Source organism: Xenopus laevis, chromosome 3S (genome assembly GCF_017654675.1).
Source record: "Xenopus laevis strain J_2021 chromosome 3S, Xenopus_laevis_v10.1, whole genome shotgun sequence".
Lineage (NCBI taxonomy): Eukaryota > Metazoa > Chordata > Amphibia > Anura > Pipidae > Xenopus > Xenopus laevis.
Genome location: NC_054376.1, coordinates 12,705,099 through 12,727,006, shown reverse-complemented (window position 1 = coordinate 12,727,006; position 21,908 = coordinate 12,705,099). Strand labels below are relative to the sequence as shown.

Below are 21,908 nucleotides of genomic sequence, written 5' to 3'. Positions count from 1 at the left end.
TGACTCATTTTCATAAACAACATTGTTTGCGAGAAATACTTATGTGATTGGTTTCAGTGTTGCCCCCACCCCCGGGTCTAATTTGATTGCCTGATATCATCCAGCTAGTGACACCTTCAGATGAAAATATAACTAATATAATTAAAATATATGTGGCAATCGTGTCATATTGACTCAAAGCATAACTTGTCTTTACTGTCAATGTTATGAATGTTAAAGAATTAGGGGTGTAACCTGCTGCATGAAGAAATACTCTCTCCATGTTTGTAAAGGATTTTTTGCCTTCTGCTTCAGCACCAGCCATTGAATATATAACTATTACTTATATTATATCTAGTGGATGGAAAGTGCTAGTTGCTATTACATTCTGTGACGAACAGACACACTATGGCACCTCAGACCCATATCTATTTGGAGAGAGGAATATTCTGTACCCCCAAAAAGCTTTGCTTTTATCAGTGACTGTCAATAGAAATTCAAAACCTATTCATATATAGGGGCAGATTTATCAAGGGTAGAATTTCGAAGTTAAAAATACTTAGAAATTCGACCTTTGAAATCCAACTTTTTTTCATCGAATTTGGCTATACTGCGGTCGAAGTAAAATCGAACGATTAAATCCTTCGAATGGATCGAATGATTTTTACTTAGACTTCAAAAACTTAGAAAATGCTGTAGAAGGTCCCCATAGGCTAACATAGCACTTCGGCAGGTTTCATTTGGCGAGGTATTGAAGTCGAAGTTTTTTTAAAGAGACAGTCCTTACATTATCAAATATTCAAACTATTTTTACTTCAAATCTAATTCGAAGTAAATTCGAGGTCGTAGTATCCTATTCGATGGTCGAAGTATCCATAAAAATACTTCGAATTTCTAATTTTTTTTACTTCGAAAATTCCCTCGAATTCACTTCGACCCTTCATAAATCTGCCCTATAGTGTATTGCAGTTTTTTTATTATTGCTTTTAAAATGTGGATGTAAGTGATCATTTGCCATATTTAAAAGGGGGACTAAACACCCTAAAAAATGGAGGGGGTGCTAAATAATTAACTCTTTTTTTCAACGAATTATACAGTGATATACCACATTTTTCTTATACTCTTTTAATCTCTTAAATATCACATCCTTTGACCATCCTCTATGTATATTACAGATATGGGACCTGTTATCCAAAATGCTCCGGACCTGGAGCCTTTTGAATAAGGGATCTTTCTGTAATCTGCTCCTCCTTCCACATTTGCTTTGAAAACCCCAAGGAGGTAGGATCATCTAAAGTGAAAGCGATTTCAATTTTAATTTTCACTTAACACATAAAATACATTCCAACCCATAAAAACAAATATATTTTGCGTACAGGATGTGGTTATGAACAAAAAGGTACATTTATAATTTTAAATATTTCTGCACATTTATATATATATCCAATTAGATTTGAGCACATCTAACTGGCTGGGGTGTGTGGGGGGGGGGTTGTGGGTGAGTGGGGTGGAGGTGTGTGTCAACCTTTTTTAAAACCCATTTTAGATGAAAGCCACATTTTCTTAGTATAGTTTTTAAATTCAGCAAATTCAACCAATTTTTGCCCTTGTTGAAAGAGACAGAAAGCCCAAGAACAAATAATACAAATGTAGTTTAAATCAAAACTGTTTGTTTAAACAACCGAAACCAATTCGGAATTCTGATGCCTAAATGTTTGATTACCACAATGCAAAATTATCCAGAGAGTTTATATTCTGAGTGTAAAAATGCAGAGTTAGGCTTTTTCGGGTGTTCAAAAAAAAAAAGGGTTATTATTCATAAAAACCATCGTCCTAAACTCTTCAAAATTTCAACTCTGAAATAAGCAGAGAGTAAGTAGTCCAACAGGCCTGCAGTCGATAGGCCAATAAGAATCCAAAGAATCGTGGCGCTGGCGTACATCGGTTTTAGCCTGTGATCAGAAAAGTAAAATGGGTAAAAACAATAATACGAATATATATACAAATACCGATAGGCCGTATTAAATTATTATTGAAGCCAATCTGATTCCAGCACATCTTTTACTAGGACTTAAACTTTGAGGGCAGAACTAGCAGAAATGAAAGGAGATTCTATAGAGCAGTGATCCCCAACCAATTGCTCAGGAGCAACACGTTGGTCACCAACCCCCGGGATGTTGCTCTCAGAGGCCTTAAAGCAGATGCTTCATTTTGAATTATCAGCTTGGAGGCAAGTTTTGGTTGTATAAAACCAGGTGTACTGCCAAATAGGGCTTCATATAGACTGACAATCCTCATTGAGGCTACCAAATAGTCAACCACAGCCCTTATTTGGCACCCTGAAACTTTTTACATGCTTGTGTTGCTCCAACTCTTTTAACATTTGAATGTGGCTCACGGTTAAAAAGGTTGGGGACCCCTGTTATAGGGTGCTGGAGGGCAGTGGATGGAATTCATACATTACAACTTATTTATGAGATATGTTCGTTCTGCTGCTTATTCCCCAGAACTGTTATTTATGACAAATTTTGCTTTACCCTCCTCTCCAGACCCTACTTTCTAGACTAACGCTAGCCCCTGTTCAGGTTTGCCTGTCTTTCTTGCTTTTTTCTCTACAATAGCAGCATTAGTCATGAAGCTGGTAATGCATTTATCCTGTGTGTTTTTTGCCTGTGCCTGACAGTACGAGTATGGGACCTGTTATCCAGAATTCTCAGGACCTGGGGTATTCTGGAACAGATCTTTCAGTAATTTGGATCTTCATACTACTACTAGAAAATCATGTAAACATTAAATAAGCCCAATAGCTTGGTTCTGCTTCCAATAAGAAATAATTATATCTTAGTTGTACAAGGTACTGTTTTATTATTACAGAGAACATGGAAATCATTTTAAAAATGTGGATTATTTGGATAAAATGGAGTCTATGGGAAACAGCATTTCTGTCATTCACAGCTTTCTGGATAACGAGTTTCCAGATAATGGATGTGCTTTGGAGTGTTAGTACCCACTGCCTCTCACTATATATATATATATATATATATATATATATATATATATATAATATATATATATATATATATATATATATATATATATATATATATATATATATATATATATATATATATATATATATATATATATATATAAACAGTTACTCAGGTGTCATTTGGACAAAAAGCTGAACTTGAACTTGAACTTTATGGATGTGTGTCTTTTTCCATCGTAACTCACTTTGTTACTATGTCAATGCATATAATGTGCTTGGGTTGTAATCCGAGTCTCGCAACATGTAAAATACTTGGCAGTGGCATGGGCGTCCGCAGAAAAATTTCCAGAGGGGGGCAAGTAAGCTAGTATTAAAAAGGATAGTTTCCTGCAACAGACAAATATATATATATATATATATATATATATATATATATATATATATATATATATATATATATATATATATATAAATAAAGTTCCAATGTGCCAGTACTCAAACCCAATCTGTGATTTTGAGGTGCAAGATCAAGAAGACATAATGTGACATGTTATTATTTATTGTAACAGGCAGAGTAGACAAATAGAAGCCAGTTCTTGGAGCAGGTTCATATGCGCTTTCTAAGAGCGCAGACGTGGGACACAATAGGGAGCTGCGAGCAACAGATCCAACCAGAACTCACGATGTAATAATAAACCGCAGGTCTGGCTGCAATGCCCTGCCTGGCCTCCCACTAGGATACATCGACCTGTTGGCTGCGGCCCGCCTCTAGGCAGGTAGTTTGTGCTTTGGCCCTTTCTTCCTCTGCGCCCTGCAAGTGCTGCTGCCACTGCGCCCTCCTTCTCACACATTGATCATTTCCTGAACGAGTTCAGTCACTTCACAGTCTGGAGCAGCACTTACGGATGGGGTTACAGGCTGCAGGCAGCTAAAGGCAAGTTTATGGTTGGGCAGTGGCGTAACTAGAGTGTGCCGGGTCCCCCTGCAAAGACAACTTCAGAGGGGCCTGTCGCACTCCGATCACCATCCTCCCACCCACTTCCAGTCCCGCATTTGCCCTGCCCACATCCCGCCTCCACCCTGCCCACTCCCTGTCCCAACTCCGCCCACTCCCGCCCAACTTGTGTCCCACTTCCTCGCTGCTGGTAAGAGAGAGGCTGGGGAGGAGGGTTTTTTAATTAGCTGTAGAGGAAGCAGATCCCACAGTCCGGGCTCCCCTATTGCCCGGGCTCCCCTACTACTGTGCCTTCTGCTTTTTCTATAGTTACGCCACTGATACTTGGGTGACCAGTACCCACTTTTACTGTATACAATGTGCTTAGGGGTTCAGCATTTAATTTCCATGTGCTAGAGGTGCAGTCATAGTGCATGAATGTGGTGCCATTACTCATTTCTTTCATGGTATAATGACTAATAGAATCACTTTAGAATCACTGTATCCCTACCACTGCACTTGCTTTCTCACTTATTAATGCTTATAGCTGAATTGGCTGAAAAAGGGATGTAATTATTACAGTTGGAAAATGCCCACAAATTGCACCTTCCCTGAAATAAGTTGGAATTGTGAATTAGTGCACCCTTGAAGGTAGTTGGAGGTGTCAAAAGAGAGTTGTTCCAACAATGTTTCAATTTGAGTTAATGAATTTTTCATAGACCCATTGAAAATGGAATTAGAAAACAAATTAGATTTTTTTTCCCCCGCAGTTTTAGTCAATCAAGTTTTTAAAGATATCCATTTTTTTGAGTTTGGTAAGATTTCAAGTTTATTCAATTGAAAAAAAAAAAACCTCATGTTTGAGCTCCGTGCTCAATCAGCCCTTACCTTCCTTGAGCAGATTCAGCATAGCCATGAAAATAGGCATATCGTGTATACAGGTACAACAAACCAAATACTGAAGACGTTCCTGAGAACAAAAATAAGATACAATATTTCAGCATTGACATTTTCAAGGATTTATAGGGGTAAAAACATCTGCACCTTTAACATGGTTTACTGATCTATTTTTTAAATGCATCACTTAGACAAGAAGGGCCTCATTTATTTGTACAGATGCTGCAGATAATCAATAAATTGTTTTTTTTTATAGTTTACTGGAAAATAAAAGTGAAAATCTAATCTGGTTGCTATGAGTTGTTATGAGTAAATGCCAAAATGTAAATGAGGGGTAAACTTAAAATCAGAGGATGTAAAATTGAGGTTTCACTGTAATAATCTCCTTATGTTAAATAACAGCAACATGGGTGACATTGCTTGGAGAATCGTCTTCCATACTCCTTAGCATTTCTTAACACGCTTCATTTTTTCTAGTTCGGTTCCCTCTAAACGCCCTTCTTTGTGACTTAACAATATTTACACTAAAATAGATTGATCGTCACACAGAATTTGCTTACCCTGGTGAAAAAATAATCCAGACACCCAGAGAACTGAGATAAACAGAGAAAAATATTCGGAACAATTCAATCTGTGGAAAAGAAAATGGCAGACAATAGGTCACATTGAATAACAATGGAAGGACATATTGTGGGCGACACAGGGGAACATTTTAAGAAAATATGATTTTTTTTTTCTCATTTTAAATTGGATTGATTTATGGCATTTTAAAAGCAAATATTAAATGGATCACAAAGAACGTAAATCACAAAGCAGATTCAGAACACCAGTTGACCGGCTGACTTGAAACTTGACTTTATTCATCCAGTTAAAACCATTACGCCTACCGCGTTTCATACCCATGGCGCTACATGACCCTACATGACCCTACATGCCAAACTTTGTTGTTTTGTCTGAGAATTTCAGTTACCAGAGACCACTGAGGTAAAATACAAAGTTTATTTGACATGAGCATCCGTGGATTCTGAGGTCAACATGAATCAGAACCCTGAACAAAGTTATCACAGGATTTATATATGGTTTATATAGACTTTTAGATGGGAAGGAGTATAGAGAAACAGCTGCTTTTACAGCTTTTCCACAAGCATTACAGAGTTAAGGGGTATTAAAATAAGAGAGGCAGAGGAAAATTTCGTTTCCCAACATTTTTTCTCTCAAAGGATGAAATATTAAAACAGATGGAATATGAACACAAATGCGCCTCTATACCCGACTCATCAGGTTTTTTATTTTACTGGTGTCTGCTGTACCAAGAGGGAATATGTTTATAATTGCGAATCTGTGAATCTGTTTAGCTTTGCTGACAAATTTGTGAATTTACCGGCAAATTCACGAAACGCATGAAAAATCTGCGAAACGCATTGAAGTCAATAGGCGTCAAAATTATTATGACGTGTGTCAATTTTGACACGAGTGACAATTATTATATGCATGACTATTTGGTCCAAATGCATTAAAGTCAATGGGAGTCCAAATAATTTTCACGCGCGCCAATTTTTTGCTGGCGAATTGTCGCCGCAGTTTGGGGTGAAACGCAGACATTCACTGTGAATTTATTCGTCCATCACTAATTATAATAATCTAATTAGTTTATTTACTCATTCCTCTAGTGTAAGAGGCTAAGTAGTAAAAGAAAAAGGGAATATCCAACATTTAAAAAGAGATGGAAATATATTTTTATGACCTTAGCTGGCTAAATGGTGCCATTAATTGAGTCACTGGGATACATTGCCATAGGTTAGTGTTTAGCAAGTGTTGGAACAATTTTACACGGTCTGAGTTTGGGTACATCAAATCCTGGGATTTTGTTCCCTCTCTCCAGGGAGAGAGTAAAAAAATAGTGTCTCTAATGGCAAATTTTCACTTTTGAGTTAACTTCTTCTTCAAAGGAGAAGGAAAGTCACTATCACGTTTGGGTGTCAAAAGTTACGTGCCCCCAAGTGATTGTAAACACTTATCTGACAGCCGGGGCTGGTGCTCTATTTAGCAGAAAATTGCCCTGGCCCGGGGGTTCATTTCCGCAAGCACCACAGATCAATCCTCTTCTTCCACTTCTTCATTCAAAATCCCGGGGCAATCCCGGAAGTGCAAAAAATACTTTTTTTTTGGTTAAAGTTTGACTTTTCACTCTACTGCGCGTGTGCGGCCATGTGAATTAGGAAGAAGTAGGAAAATGACGGTTCCATGGTGCTCGCTGGAAGAACCTTGTGATACTGAGCGTCGGCCCATGCTATCAGGTAAATTAAAACAATTACTAAGTAACTGAGCTATTATAAAGGAGACAACAAAATGTAAATGCCAAATATTATACTGGTCATATTTTACTACAGGTGGGGACCTGTTATCCAGAATGCTCGGGACCTTGGGTTTTCCAGATAACGGATCTATCTGGAATTTGGATCTTTATTCCTTAAGTCTAGCAGAAAATCATGTGAACATTAAATAAACCCAATAGGCTGATTTTGCAAAGTACTGTTCTATTAATACAGAGATAAAGGAACTATTTTTTTAAAATCTGGATAATTTGGATAAAATGGAGTCTATGGGAGGTGAACTTGCTGTAAATTGGACCTTTCTGGATAATGGATTCCATTTCAGTAGCTAATTATTTGTTTCGATACCTCATAGGCATGAGGCCCAGTTCTAAGATCTTTTTTTAAAAAAAAGAAACTAAGCAGATGGCTTGCAAGATAAGGGAAGAGGAAGTTAATATTCTCTTTGAAGATATTTTTTTACATTTCCTTCTCAAAATAAGATAAAAGCTGTTATTTAGCTTAGCAACTAGTTGATAACAAGGAACGCTTATTAAATGGCCCTTAGCTTTATATAATTGGACGTGTTCTAGTTTGCCAGTTTTATTTTATATTCTGGGATATTTTTAAATATTCTGTTCAAAGATTCAATTTGTAGAAATACAGGTAATACACGCTAATGTCTGTCTGACGATTACAGTTAGAAATGAGGATATAAACTTCCAGAAAATCATAATTTGAAGGGCAGGGTAAAGGGAATTTTTTCATCAGTCCAATCACAGTGGTTCTATTGTACCTATTCAGTTAGGTTAGGCTGAAACTCACAGAAGTGTGAAATGGTAGGAAGTAGGTGTTCATATGTTTATCAGCTCAGACCATCTCTCATTCAGTCCATTTTGTGCAAACAATTCTATTTTATTTCTATAAAACAGTTCCTTGTATTAAATCCCAAATAAGATACATGGATCCATATTGGTGGATTTATGGGAAGGGTTATTTATTAAAATCTGAATTTATCGCATTTTTTTAAAAAAAAAATTACAACCAAACTAATACCTGATTTTACCTTATTTATTATTAAAAAAAAAAGCTTAATTTAATCGGTTTGGGATAAAACTCAATAAAATCAAGCAAAAATCAGAATCATATTATTGTTTTCCCAAGTTGCTCGATTTTTCCGTGCTTTCCCCGAAATGCCTACATTTTTCATTTAAAGTTAATGTAAGACACAATGGATTCTCTACTGGCATATACACAAACCCCCTCAAAACTACTTCTTGTGGTTCCCTCTGACTTCACTAGAAAGCATGGAGAAGTGCTTTTTTTCTCCCTAAAATGCTCAGGAAGGAAAAGAGCTCACATATGCACATTCATGAACTTCCAACTACTTGTTCCCCCTTAATTTCTGTGGATTGCTATATTTAAAAGGCTTTTTTTCGTCACAGCTGCAAAACTAAAAATGTGTTGTAGACTGGAAAACAGTTGGGTTGTATTGGTTTTTAACCTAGAGCAAATGCTGCCCCAATTACTATATTGCCAACCTTAAAGATTAAAAAGTATAAACTGATGAAACAATGAAGCTTGGTGTTCTAGGTAATGGGTCACCTTTAAAGGAGAACTAAACCCTAAAGTAAAAAAAACAAAACATCTCTACAGTAAGGCTACAGTCCTGGGGTTGTTGTAAAAAAAAAATCAAAGTCAGTGACACTTATATAGTTATAGTGTTAGGCAGTGATCCCCAACCAGTAGCTTGTGAGCAACATGTTGTTCTCCAACCCCTTGGATGTTGATGTTGAGTTGATTTTGAGTGGCCTCAAAGCAGGTGCAAGTTTTGGTTGTATAAAAACCAGGTGCACTGCCAAGCAGAGCCTCAATATAGGTTGACAGTCCACATAGGGGCTACCAAATGGCCAATCACAGCACTTATTTGGCACCCCATGAACATATTTCATGCTAGTGTTGCTCCCCAACTCCTTTTAATTCTGAATGTTGCTCACGGTTCAAAAGGTTGGGGATCCCTGGTGTAAGGGGTTGTTTTGCGCCTGGTGGGTTTAAGGGGGGCCTGGCCTGGTTTTAATTTTAAGAGGGGCCTGACCACAGCTGGCACTTGTACAAAAGAGTTCTACTCACTGTGCTCGAAAAACTCGTTCAAAACATGGATGTCCAGAAGTGCTAGGAGGTGAGACTTTATATTTTCTGCGTGCCCAGATAACTTGCATGGAGAAATACGCTGCAAAACATAGACGAGATAACAGGGTGTATTTAAGTTAAGTGCAGGGAGTTTGCAAACAATTGTAATCCTTACTGTGCTGATGTTTTGAACCATATCAAAGGCCTTGGTGTAGGGTCCAGGCCCTCCACCAAAGTATTCTCTGAGCACCCCCACACCCCACCCTACAAATGCAGGTCACCAGTGATTTTATGTGCATTGTGGGTCACCCATAACCTACCCCTCCCAGGCCCCCTGAATAGAAGGAGCAGACCTCCCCCAATCTGCAGGAGTGGGGTCTGTTTTCTCTTGGTTACTCCACTGCCTTCATGGGAAAAGACTGAGATTCACTGGTGTAGATTCTAAACAAGTGAAACAACACACCTTAAAAGAAAGGCCCAATGGTGTTTTGTTGTAGAGTCATTATCAGACCGACAGGGAGCCTTTCTAAAAAGGGACTATGATGAGAGAATGTAACGCTGAATGTAAAGCAGTATAAGATTGTTAGATTTTTTAGTTGAGCCTTTGCTGTAGTGTCTTGAGAAAAGGTATTGTTACTGAACATAACTTAATATCACAATAAAAATAAATGGCATCAGTGTTTATTGAACAGAAACAGGTACTTCCTCTATAGGCGTATTAGTTGAGGCAATCCAGCAAGACAATATTAGGCAAAAAAAAGTACTCACACCCGGCCGGGTTAAGATGGAATAATGTGGGGTTATAGTCTCACCAACAGGATGGACACCACAGTAAAAAAAGAGCCACTCCAATAGAAGCTTCTCAAGGCCCTTTTCAACTTCACAAAGTCACACACTATTTTCTCCATGATGAAGAGAAAGCAGCTCTGGACCTTACAGATCGCTTTAAAGCTAGAGGTTATTCTAGCCAAAAATTACAAAAAGTACTAAAAGAGGTAAGGGACACCCCACGAGAAAGTTTACTCGTTCAAAAACCAAAAGAACATTTCCATGCTATAACTGTAATTGCTGTACCTCAATAATTAAAGGCCCTAACATACACCATCCCACCAAAGGAACACAAATTAACCTGAGAGCTACTGCCACATATATAGTACATATGTAGTTTACTCATTAAAGTGCCCTTGTGGTAAACTGTATGTAGGAAAGACAATTAGGGCAGTTAACAACAAATCAAAGAACATAAAAGTTCAATTAGAAACTTTAAACTTGACACCTACCACTGTGTCGAGACATTTCTTTGAAGAAAAGCACAACGTGAGTCAACTAAAGTGGAAAGTATTGGTAAAAAGACCATCGAGAGGTGGTGATTGGGATAAACTATTACTCCAGAAAGAAGCATGCTGGATAAATAAGTTAGATATAGACCCCGGATTTGTGGCAGAATTTTAGGGGGCAGCATGCTGCCCAACCACACCAATATTAGTTCAAAAACACCTGGAATGTGCCAGAGATTTATTTTAATCTCCAATGCGCCAATCTCCATTTCTCCTGTCCATGATGAAAATTTGCACGAATAAAGGGGAGGGGACGGGGGTGACGAACGGCAGTGGGCCTAGTGGCGCCCGCTATGTAAATCTGGCCCTGATTAGATTGTAGTAAACCTAATGACATGACTGATTACACTAGCCTTAAATGTTTCTTATGAAAGTTTTGTAACAACCTATTGTTAATAAAAAATACTAATTGTTTTTTCTTTTCCCTTAGGTATTAATGGCTAGCTAGATTTGAAGCAGAACGGAACTCCTGCCGTGAAAAGGTAATAAATAATATAAATTACAGGAGCTAAGGTTACTAATGCTGGAAAGTTAAGTTTATAAATTCATACGTAATTAGCTACATGCTTTTCACATCCCTGGGTAGGCTATTGTATAGCAGTACCAATGTCATGTTGTGGTTTGGACTATTTTTGCTTTTAGCATACAAGGACAGGCTGAAAGAGGCAGTCTCCTTAACTATCCGGACAATTGGATATATATTTGGACTTTATGGACTATGAAATATTTTCCGGGACTTCTCTCTGTATTAGATCCTGTATTTCTTGAATTTTTTGATTAAGATTGTGTCATTATATTCACAATTCCATACTGTCACTTTAAGTGGGGGTGGTGTCTTGTTCCCACAAGTAGGTATTTAATTCCCACAATGCCTTGCTATTGTCACACTTGATAAAGGGTTATGCCCGAAACATGTAGTGTGCCTACACTGCTAATAAACCCATTGCAGTTTAAAACTACTGCCTGAAGCTGTTTTGATTCTACTTGCATCCTATTATTTCTCCATGATGAAGCACAGGACTGTTTTTGCTTACTAGCCCCTGGGATGTACTATGGCAGAATGCCAGTCTGTCACTCGCTTAAACAATGGATATGCTTTCCTCCTTCAGGGCATAGGTTATTGACCAGGGATTTTCTAAACAGCAGGTGGAAGTTAATCCTTCAAATTCCCTGCATTTAACAGTTGAGTACTATGCATTATTTATTTACATAGATACATAGTGAAATTGGGTTGGATAAACCCCCAAAACTCATTAAGTTCAACCCCTCCAAATGAAACCCAATGCCCATACATACACACACACTCACACTGACCCCTCCATGCACTCACATTAACTATATATGCCAATATATATATATTAATTGTAGATTTTAGTATCATAATACCTTTAGATATTCTGCTTGTCCAAGAAATCATCCCAAGCACTCTTAGGGGCACATTTACTATTGGTCGAATATCGAGGGTTAATTCATTCGTTCGAACGATCGTAGGAAAAATCGTTCGATCGAACGATTAAATCCTTTGAATCGAACAATTTGAAAGATTGTAATTCATCGATGGAACGATTTTACTTCGATAAAAAAATACTTAGAAAGCTTATGGGGACCTTCCCCATTGGCTAACATTGTACCTCAGTAGGTTTTAGGTGGCGAAGTAGGTGGTCAAAGTTTTTCATATAGAGACAATACTTCGACTATCAAATGGTTGAATAGTCAAATGATTTTTAGTTAGAATCATTCGATTCTAAGTCGTAGTCGAAGGTCGATCGAAGTAGCCAATTCGAAAGTCGAAGTAGCCAAAAAAACCTTCGAAATTCGAAGTTTTTTTCCTTCTAATCCTTCACTCGAGCTAAGTAAATGTGCCCCTTAAAGTCATTAAGAGAATCAGCATCACAACATCACCCGGCAGTGCATTCCACAACCTCACTGTCCTGACTGTGAAGAACCACCTACGTTGCTTCAAATGAAAGTTCTTTTCTTCTAGTCTAAAGGGGAGGCCTCTGGTACGGTGATCCACTTTATGGGTAAAAAGGTCCCCTGCTATTTGTCTATAATGTCCTCTAATGTACTTGTAAAGTGTAATCATGTCCCCTCACAAGCACCTTTTTTCCAGAGAAAACAACCCCAACCTTGACAGTCTCCCCTCATAATTTAAGTCTTCCCTCTCTCTAACCAGTTTAGTTGCAGTTAGTCTCTGCACTCTCTCCAGCTCATTTATATCCTTCTTAAAGGAGAAGGAAAGGTTAAAACTAAGTAAGCTTTATCAGAATACTCTAGTAACCCCTCAAAGTAATGCTGCTCTGAGTCCTCTGTCAAAAGAAACACCACATTTCTTTCCTTCTATTGTGTACTCATGGGCTTCTGTATCAGACTTCCTGTTTTCAGCTTAAACCTCCAGGGCTTGAGCATGCTCGGTTTGCTCCTCTCCCCTTTCCTCCTCCCCTCCCTGCTGTAATCTGAGCGAGCAAGGAGAGACTCAGACAGGAAGTGATGTCATACCTAGCTAATATGGCTGCTGCTATACTAAAGAAACAGAGACAGTGTCTAGAGCTGTTTGCTAAGGTATGGAAAAGCATTCTAAAGAATTAAAATGTCATTCCAGCTTGCACTGTTGTGGCTAATCAACTGGCAATAACTGCCTTGGTAGCTTTCCTTCTCCTTTAAGGACTGGAGTCCAAAACTGCACTGCATACTCCAGATGAGGCCTCACCAGGGACCTATAGAGGGGCAAAATTATATTTTCATATTTATGCCCTTTTTTATGCAAGACAGAAGTTTATTTGCTTTAGTAGCCACAGAATGACACTGCCTGGAATAAGGCAACTTGTTATCCACACAAACCCCAAGAACCTTCTCATTTACGGAAACTCCCAACACACTTCCATTTATCAACATTGATCCTCATTACAATTTAGTTAAATCACTCTGCAAAGTGGCAGCATCCTGCATGGAACCTATAGTTCTGCACAATTTAGTATCATCAGCAAATATAGAAACAGTGCTTTCAATGCCCACCTCCAGGTCATTAATAAACAAGTTGAAAAGCAAGGGACCTAGTACAGAGCCCTGCGGTACTCTACTAACAACACTGGTCCAATTAGAAAATGTTCCATTTACCACCACTCTTTGTAGTCTATCTTTTAGCCAGTTCTCTATCCAGGTACAAATACTATGTTCCAGGCCAACATTCCTTAATTTAACCAGTAACCTTCTGTGTGACACGGTATTAAAGGCTTTAGCAAAGTCTATTGTAAGTAGATCACATCCACTGCCATCCCATTTCTGTTAGAGATAGTCAAATAAATCATAATATGATCACAAAACGATAAAATATTAAAATAAATAATTACATATTTTCTAGGTCCATTAGGATAAGAACATGTGAATTATAATCCAGTTGAAATCAGTGTTGTAATAAAACCTTTAAACTCACTTATTATTATTGTTCATTTTTGCCTGCTGAATCCCGGGGGAGGACAATGAAATCATTTACTTGTGGTTGATATGAATAATGTCATATATCACATCAAATAGATTTTAGCATGACATCATGATTCTCTACTTTCATAGTGAAATTGTATTAATAGTTTTTGAGTCCTTTTACTGTAATTTCCTCCAGATAAGGGAGGGGAATACCAAGTACACTAACTACAAAGTAAAAAACTATTACAATAATAAATATTGAAGCAAACTTTACAATTTAGTATGGGAAAGGAGGCAGCAGGAAGTGGAACAGATGGGCGGGACTAGTAGGGATTTTGCAGAAATTTACAATAATGTAATCAAAAACGCCACTTTTTTAAGCACATTCCTTCAATATCTAAAACAATAAAATGCACTGGTACATTATATCTCTCTGGAGTTGTCCTTCAAAATTGGGTGTGGCTTATTTTTTAGCAGAGCGCATGGCCCAATTAATGCAACAGAAACCTCCAATGACATGCGATATCCCCGACCCGCACCCAACCCTAACCCGCCCTACCTTAGCTCGCGCCTGCCCGCATTCGACTTCCGGGTTGCTTTTATAGACCCGCCCCGCCGATGATGTCACAAAAGGGACGAGCAGGCGTCGTGCATCGGCTATAAAAGACGAACTGAGAAGTCGGAAGACGGCATTTAACGCCACCTGCGAAGAAGAGTGCAAGGTCGGCACCAAGGGCGATCCTGCCCAATTTGCCGCCTGAGTCGGTCTTTGTTTTTGCCGCCCGTCTCCCCCATGGCACACACCTTCAGCGCCGGATGGGGGTCAGGGGGTCCACTTTGCTAGTGCAGAGAGCGCAATTGCAGAAATTTGTCTCTTAGTATACCAGGAGCGACATTTTTGCCGCCCCTGGCAACCAGGGGGCGCTGCCGTCTGAGACGAGTGCCTCAACTGGCCTTATTGGCGGAGCACCCCTTGTCGGCACGAACCCACAGGTATCGGGCCACCCACACATCACATTACTTTCTGTTCATCATTGCTGTGATTTTAACTAGAAATATATTAAGGGGCTGATTCACTAAATTCGAGTGAAGAATTCGAAGTAAAAAAACTTCGAATTTCGAAGTATTTTTTGGGCTACTTCGACCATCGAATGGGCTACTTCGACCTTCGACTACGACTTCGAATCGAAGGATTCGAACTAAAAATCGTTCAACTATTCGACCATTTGATGGTCGAAGTACTGTCTCTTTAAAAAAAACTTTGACCCCCTAGTTCGCCATCTAAAAGCTACCGAAGTCAATGTTAGCCTATGGGGAAGGTCCCCATAGGCTTTCCTAAGTTTTTTTGATCGAAGGATATTCCTTCGATCGTTGGATTAAAATCCTTCGAATCGTTTGATTCGAAGGATTTAATCGTTCGATCAAAGGAATAATCCTTCGATCATACGACAACAGTATTTGCGCTAAATCCTTCGACTTCGATATTCGAAGTCGAAGGATTTCAATTCCTAGTCGAATATTGAGGGTTAATTAACCCTCGATATTCGACCCTTAGTGAATCAGCGCCTAAATATATCCTTCTAGCAGGAATGAATAAATATTACTATTGTGGTGATTTATTGCGGCGTAAGATTTGTGTGCTGACTGCATCTGTCATTAGGTTTAGGCTTTGTACTCTGAATAGTTAGGGGGTAAACTAGTGCTGGGGTGGGTGGCATGATTACTTTCTTTTCTGTTTAACCTTTTGACTTACTTCTCATTAATCCATTATTATTTTATTTCTGTAACTTTACCTTGTTCCAAGACTGCGGCCAGTGTAACGAATGCCAGAAAAGCCACCTGGTCATGCATGGTAAGAGATAGAAGCAGGTACTCGGGTACTGGAGATGGTTATGGTGCTTCAAATGAGGAATATGATATGTCTGAGACTTGGCTTGTGATAACAGTGCTGTGCCCTAGAAAATAAGAACTTTTTACATGTTTTACAACAAGGCAATTTTATAACATAATACACTTTTTGACATGCTTTACAAGTAAAGGCATACCTAATATTTTGGGGGACAAAAAGCTAAAAATGGCAATAAAGGTCTACAGAAAATATAGTTTCCTAGAGCCAAATGGGCACACCTGCTTCCAACCTTAGGGGACAAGTGGGGTAACTGACGCTTTGTATAAAGACCTAAATTCTATCAGTGACAGAATGATCCAATTAAAAATCATCAAATTTATATCACCCCAGGGAGACTACAAAGATGGGTTATATCAGGCAACAATCGATTGGCCTCATTCCTACATCTGGCATGGGAATGTCCACTTTTGGAAGTAATTGTATATATGGAAGATAATTTAGCATTTACTGAGGTGTGTCTACTGCGCTTAGTGGAGGACTAAATGAATACATTTATGTCTCGCTAGGACTTTTTGTGCTATGCTAAGAAACTGGTGGTCATGAACTGGATGGGAACTGCAGTGCCTTCTGTAACACATTGGGTAAACATGCCTATGAAGCTCAGGGTCGCCCAGCTAAGTTTGTAAAGGTTTGGGCCCCTATAGTTAGACATTAATGCTACTGAAGACCACACAAACCCCTTGAGCAATAAGTTTCATCTCTTGTGTAATCTAACACTGGTTATGTGTTTATGGCCTCTGTCAAATGGATACAGCTACTTGCTATCTATTATTGTAAATTTGTATGCCACAATTGTATACTGCAGACCATTTCTTTGAAAATCTATTTCTTTGGAAATCACAAGACCTTTGAAAAAAAATTGCCTAGTTGCACGTAGCAGATGTAATATGAAATAACAAATAAGGCAATGCATTCACAGTTTGTAATCAAAATAACAAAATGCTGTGGATTTTGGTGTGCAAACGTAAACCTTTTTTAACCAGAAATCTGCATAGTGTGCCAACCAGCTGCCATTGTGCCTGTCAGTGCACTGATGGGAGTGCATTGCCAAAAATGCAGGCAGAGAAAAGCAGATAAACAGTCCTGTGCACTTCTGGGACCTGCTAATCAGTTGAAAAACCGCAAAAAAATATAAAAAAATGAAATCCAGTTGCAAATCGTCTCATAATATAAATGTCTATTTCATAAAACAATGTATTTCAAGGTGAACAACCCTTTTTAAGTGAACCTGCCTACCCGTTAGTCAAAATGTTTATGGAAAGTTAAAACTCATCCGGTGACCACCATAGCTTTGCTGGCAGCCCCTGTGACCACAGGATAAGGTAACAAATATAAGATAACAAATATGTTATGCTCAACGTTTCTATGGAAGGGGGAGGGGGCATAGCTGCTTTTTAACCCCAAGTTCTACAGTTTTTCTACCGTTTTTCACTGTAAATGCGTTTGCAATTTTGTGTATGTGTATGAATAAGCTGCCTTATTCTGCACTCTGCATTCTGGGTAATCGGTACTATTCCATGTTTCTGCAATAATGTTTTTCTCAACCCACACCCGACCCTAAACCGCTGCTCCTCCATCCTCATCAAACCTTATCCGGACTTGCCTTCAATTTATAGATCCACGCCCTCCAAACAGGGCCAAGTAGGCACGAGTCTATAAAAGACACGCAATGGAGGCTGCAAATGGCATAAGAAGGGCATGGATGGAGGTTTTCAACCAGAACTGCTCATCACTATTCTGCTTGTTGTTTTTGCCTCTCTGTATCCCACCAATGACGCTCTGTTCATCAACCTGCACTGCCCCACCAAAATGCATCATTCCCCCTATACAGGGCTGGATTTACATAGTAGGCACCCCTAGACCCACTGCCGTTCGTCGCCCCTGTCCCCTCCCCTTTATTTGTGCAAATTTTCATCATCTGGACGGGAGCAATGGGGATTGGTGCATGGGAAGTTTAAAAAATGATTGTATGATTTTTGAACCAAAGTGGGTGTGGTTGGGCAGCATGCCGCCCCCCTAAAATCCTGCCACCCTAGGCCCGTGCCTAGGTGGCCTTTCCACAAATCCGGGCCTGCCCCTATATGCAGGCACAACTGAAAACTGTTCCTACTTTCCAGTAGAAGTTGTTTGACTCTATGGGGCAAATTCACTAACCTCTGAAAATTCTCCAGCGACGGCTTTGCTCACAGCGCAACATTTCGCCAGGCGTAGATTCGCCCGGACAAAGCTAATTCACTAAAATCCGAAGTTGTGCCCAGGGCGCCGGACGCTGGTGAAGTTGCGCTAGCGTTACTGCGCCAAACAAAGTGAAGTTGCACTAGCGTTGGCTAATTTGCATACGGCGGGAAGTTAAAGTTGAATGGACGTATATGTTGCAGCAAATACATTACACTTCACAAGCCTGGGAAACTTTAATAAATGGGTTAAGCCTGGGAAACCTTAATAAAACAAAATGACTGAAACACTGTCTATCTCCTTCGCTAGCGAAGTTATGCCAGCGACCGTTAGTAAATTAGTGAAATACCAAAATGACGTCACGCTGGCGAATTTTCGCCCGCGTTAGTCACTTCGCCCTTTAGTAAATTTGCCCCTATGCCCCAGCCTGATACAGACAGAAAAAAGTTAGGGACAGCTATGGCATTTGGCCCATATAACATTATTGGACTGAGCCCCTCTGCTTAATGCCTTTAGCCACACGGCCAATGCCCACTCACCTGCATCAGACGGCAAGGGGCAGAGGAGGTGGAACCATACAACCTAATTCACGATTGTTTGGATCCACCTCTCCACTGGGCTTTTGCAGGGTCTGCTGTTTGGTAGTTATACCGCCGTCAGTACCTACATGTTGTACAGAGCTGTCAACTTTGGCATTGCTGGGGCCAGTGTACTGCCTACATTTTTACTATTGTCAATATTCTGAGACAATTTATAATTGTTTTTCCTTTTTATACAGTGTTTCAGTCATTTTGTTTTTTGTTTAGCAGCTCCCCAGTCTGAAATGTCAGCGGCTATCTGGCCGCTAGGGTCTTGAAAGAGAAAAAATGCCAATAACAATAAAATTGTAGCCTCACAGAGCAATGGTTTTTTTTTTGGCTGCTGGAGTCAGTGACCCCAAAATGAAAGCTGGAAAGGTGTAGAAAGAGGAAAGCAAATAACGTCTAATAACTTCTAAATAACAAATGAAATCTAATCAAAAAAAAAAAATGACTAATTACAAAGTTGCTACGAAAAATACATTAACTTAAAGGTCAACCACCATCACAATGTGCCCTTTATATTCCAGCCGGTCCCCTGATGTATCCTTACTAGACTTGAAAATTGTATTTTTTTTTTCCTATTCCTTTTAATGCTATACGTTTTGCCTTCCCAAGCATTACAAGCTGTGCATTGCTCCCTGCATATTCCTGCCATGCTGTTTATTGTACCCTTTGTATCATTGTCAGTATTTATTGTGTATTCCAGCAGCAAAGGACATTCTGCCTTCTGTGTTCCTGATGAAGAATAGTCTGAACCCCTGGAAACGTTGATGCACAAGTGGTCACAACAAATGGGTTCAGCTCCCTGACTGCACATAATGGTGAGTGTGTAGCTCCGTGCTATCTGCTACTTCTATAAACCAGATCCCATTTTATATTGTGCCCCTAAAAGAATTGTGTACCTGCCCATCCCACTGACTTTACTGTACATAGTGCCTCCTCTATCAGCGCCTCCTCTATCAGCGCCACCTCTATCAGCGCCACCTCTATCAGCACCACTTTTGCACAATATATGACTTGCTTCAAATTCTGCCTTTTGGCTCTTCTTACCTTTGCTGAAATCGGGATCCCTTGTTCTGCTTCTATGAAAGGGAACATAAACATATGTCACAGGATCCTCTAATGCAACATTGTAGAAAGCTCAGGCTGGGTTAGAAACATTTGCAAACACCATGTTTTAATTTTACCTTAAAAACCACAATGTGTGCGCAGCTGTTTGGAGACGCAGAGATGCAGAGGTCTGTGCCTTGCTGAGAATATGAGGGTGGTGTGTCCCTTACGCTCCACCCAGAAGCCTCTCCCTTCTGAGTGACAGTTATGAGGCTCTGGAGTGAAACTCCCCCTTTTCTTGCTGCTCTTGTCCTTACTGGGATATTGGCAGTTCTTCTGCATGGCTGCAAAGAAGCGCCTGCTGGTAGGAGACATGGTTAAGTGTAACACTTGAAAATCATCAAAAGGATTAGGATTTTTAGGATTCTTAACTAAAGCTTGCCATAGACACAAAGATCCGATTGTACAAATCGAGGATTTGTACGATTTTCGTACCGTGTGTGGGGAGTCCCGACATTTTTCGTCCGTCAGAGGTCGGTCATTTGGTCGATCGGGCAGGTTAAAAGATTTCTGTCGGCTGCCGATAATATCTGCCACGGTCGGCACCCTAAATCCAGAACCAATGCTAAGCACCCTGTTCACAGCTCTTTCTTCTGCCTCTAACAGCCGCCTTTCACCTCGGGAAAAGCCCTTGGCTAATCGGATGCCGCTAGGTCTTATTAAGAGAGGTTCTGGACGAGCAAAGGGGCACGACAGTAAAGTCTTTTTTTAAAGTCTTTTGGGCAGAAGGTCACAGTACAAGGAGTAAACAGAAGGCGTAGCCAAATCAGGCCGGGTCAGGGCAGGCAGCGTACAAGCGGAGTCAGACAGGCAAAGGTCAAACCAGGCGATCAATCAGAAGGGGTAAGGATACAGAGTCAGAATCGTCAAAACAGGCAGGGGTCACAACAGGTATCAGATATCAGACAGGATTAAAGCACAGAAGCACCAGGAACTCACTAAGAATGATCCTATAATGGGCAATGAAAAATACAAAATGTCTCTTTAAGTACATTTAAATTTCGCGCCATTTAAATGCTCCTATAAATAAAGAAGATGAGCGCCGCGCACCCTTAGTTACTGGCACACACAGAAGAAGAGGAGCGGCGTGGCGGGCATCCCCGCCGCAACACTAGACCACCAGGGTGAGTTATTATAATATCTCTGCGTGTATTGCCGATCTGACAATATCAGTGGGAGACAGTTTTGTCGGACATAACTTTGGTACGATTGCTGTCAGGGGCAGAACATCGGTTGATCTGTTCTTTTCTACTTTATTTGATCTGAATGGTTAGTGGCAGGTCGGGAGATAGGGGAGTCTGATGATTCGTACGATCGGATCTTTGCGTCTGTGGCCAGCTTAAGGTGTACAAAGATTTGCCAAACACAAAAGGCGAGTGTAGCAGGGAAATCCCCTGCACGTGTATTCAGTCATATGATGTAACGAAGCTCTCACAGCTACGTGTTATAAACCTTCAGTGATTTACATAATTAAAACACATATCCCAGTGATTAAAGGAATTAACCCATTACTATAAATATAGTGTACAACAAATTACAAAATACGGTGACTTATATAATCCAAAAGACATAACAGTAATATATAAAGCTGCCAGAATTTTTTTTTTTAAATTACAAATAATTATTAACGCAATTCCATATGGTGGCGTCCTCCTTTGTGCAATATTCCGTTTGTGTTAAAAATATTCTGTTTGTGTTAAAAATATTCCGTTTGTGTAAAAAGTTCCTGTGTGAATGTAAATAGTCCATACATGAAATGCAAGTAATCCAGTAAATAATAAGGTCAAAAGAAGAAACATTTTTTATACAATTAATTAACAGATCTCTTGAAGCTTTAGTGGTTAAAAAAAGTGCTATCTTACGCTATCCATAAGCTGTCCCTGGATAGTTAGTTGTTCAATGTAAAAATCTAAAAGAAATTATAGAATTAGTACAAGAATTGGATATAATGGGGGAAATTTACTTAAGGGCGAAGTGGCTAACGCTGACGAAAATTCGCCAAGGAGATAGACTCTGTCGCAACTTCGCACTCTAATGCCAGGCGAATTTTCGGTCTGGCGAAAGAGCATTACTACGCAAATTCACTAAGTTTTTGATTTTATTGACCGTTACCTCTATCGCCAGACTTG

The 21,908-nt window shown here is 39.6% G+C and overlaps 1 protein-coding gene across 2 annotated transcripts; it reads right to left on the bottom strand.

Moving 5' to 3' along the window:
- Positions 1-1,276: 1,276 nt before the first annotated feature.
- ltc4s.1.S (leukotriene C4 synthase, gene 1 S homeolog) lies at positions 1,277-20,011 on the bottom strand. 2 transcript variants are annotated; one of them, XM_041588010.1, is made up of 7 exons: positions 19,857-20,006; positions 19,720-19,751; positions 15,798-15,959; positions 9,245-9,344; positions 5,363-5,433; positions 4,794-4,875; positions 1,277-1,931 (listed from the first exon to the last, which is right to left on the bottom strand). In XM_041588010.1, the coding sequence occupies exons 3-7, from the start codon at positions 15,853-15,855 to the stop codon at positions 1,796-1,798; spliced, it is 447 nt and encodes a 148-aa protein (XP_041443944.1). In that variant the 5' UTR covers positions 15,856-15,959; positions 19,720-19,751; positions 19,857-20,006; the 3' UTR covers positions 1,277-1,795. The 2 variants fall into 2 exon arrangements, with proteins under 2 accessions (XP_041443944.1, XP_041443945.1); XM_041588011.1 differs by lacking the exon at positions 15,798-15,959 and having other exon boundaries at positions 19,857-20,011.
- Between the last annotated feature and the right edge of the window lie 1,897 nt (positions 20,012-21,908).

Coding starts and splice junctions, on each gene's coding strand:
- ltc4s.1.S (XM_041588010.1), bottom strand. CDS start 15,855: ATGCATGACCAGGTGGCTTTTCTGGCATTCGTTACACTGGCCGCAGTC. Junction 9,345..15,797: donor GGCCGCAGTCTTGGAACAAG/GTAAAGTTACAG, acceptor TATGTTTTGCAG/CGTATTTCTCCATGCAAGTT. Junction 1,932..4,793: donor GCTGAATCTGCTCAAGGAAG/GTAAGGGCTGAT, acceptor TTCTGATCACAG/GCTAAAACCGATGTACGCCA.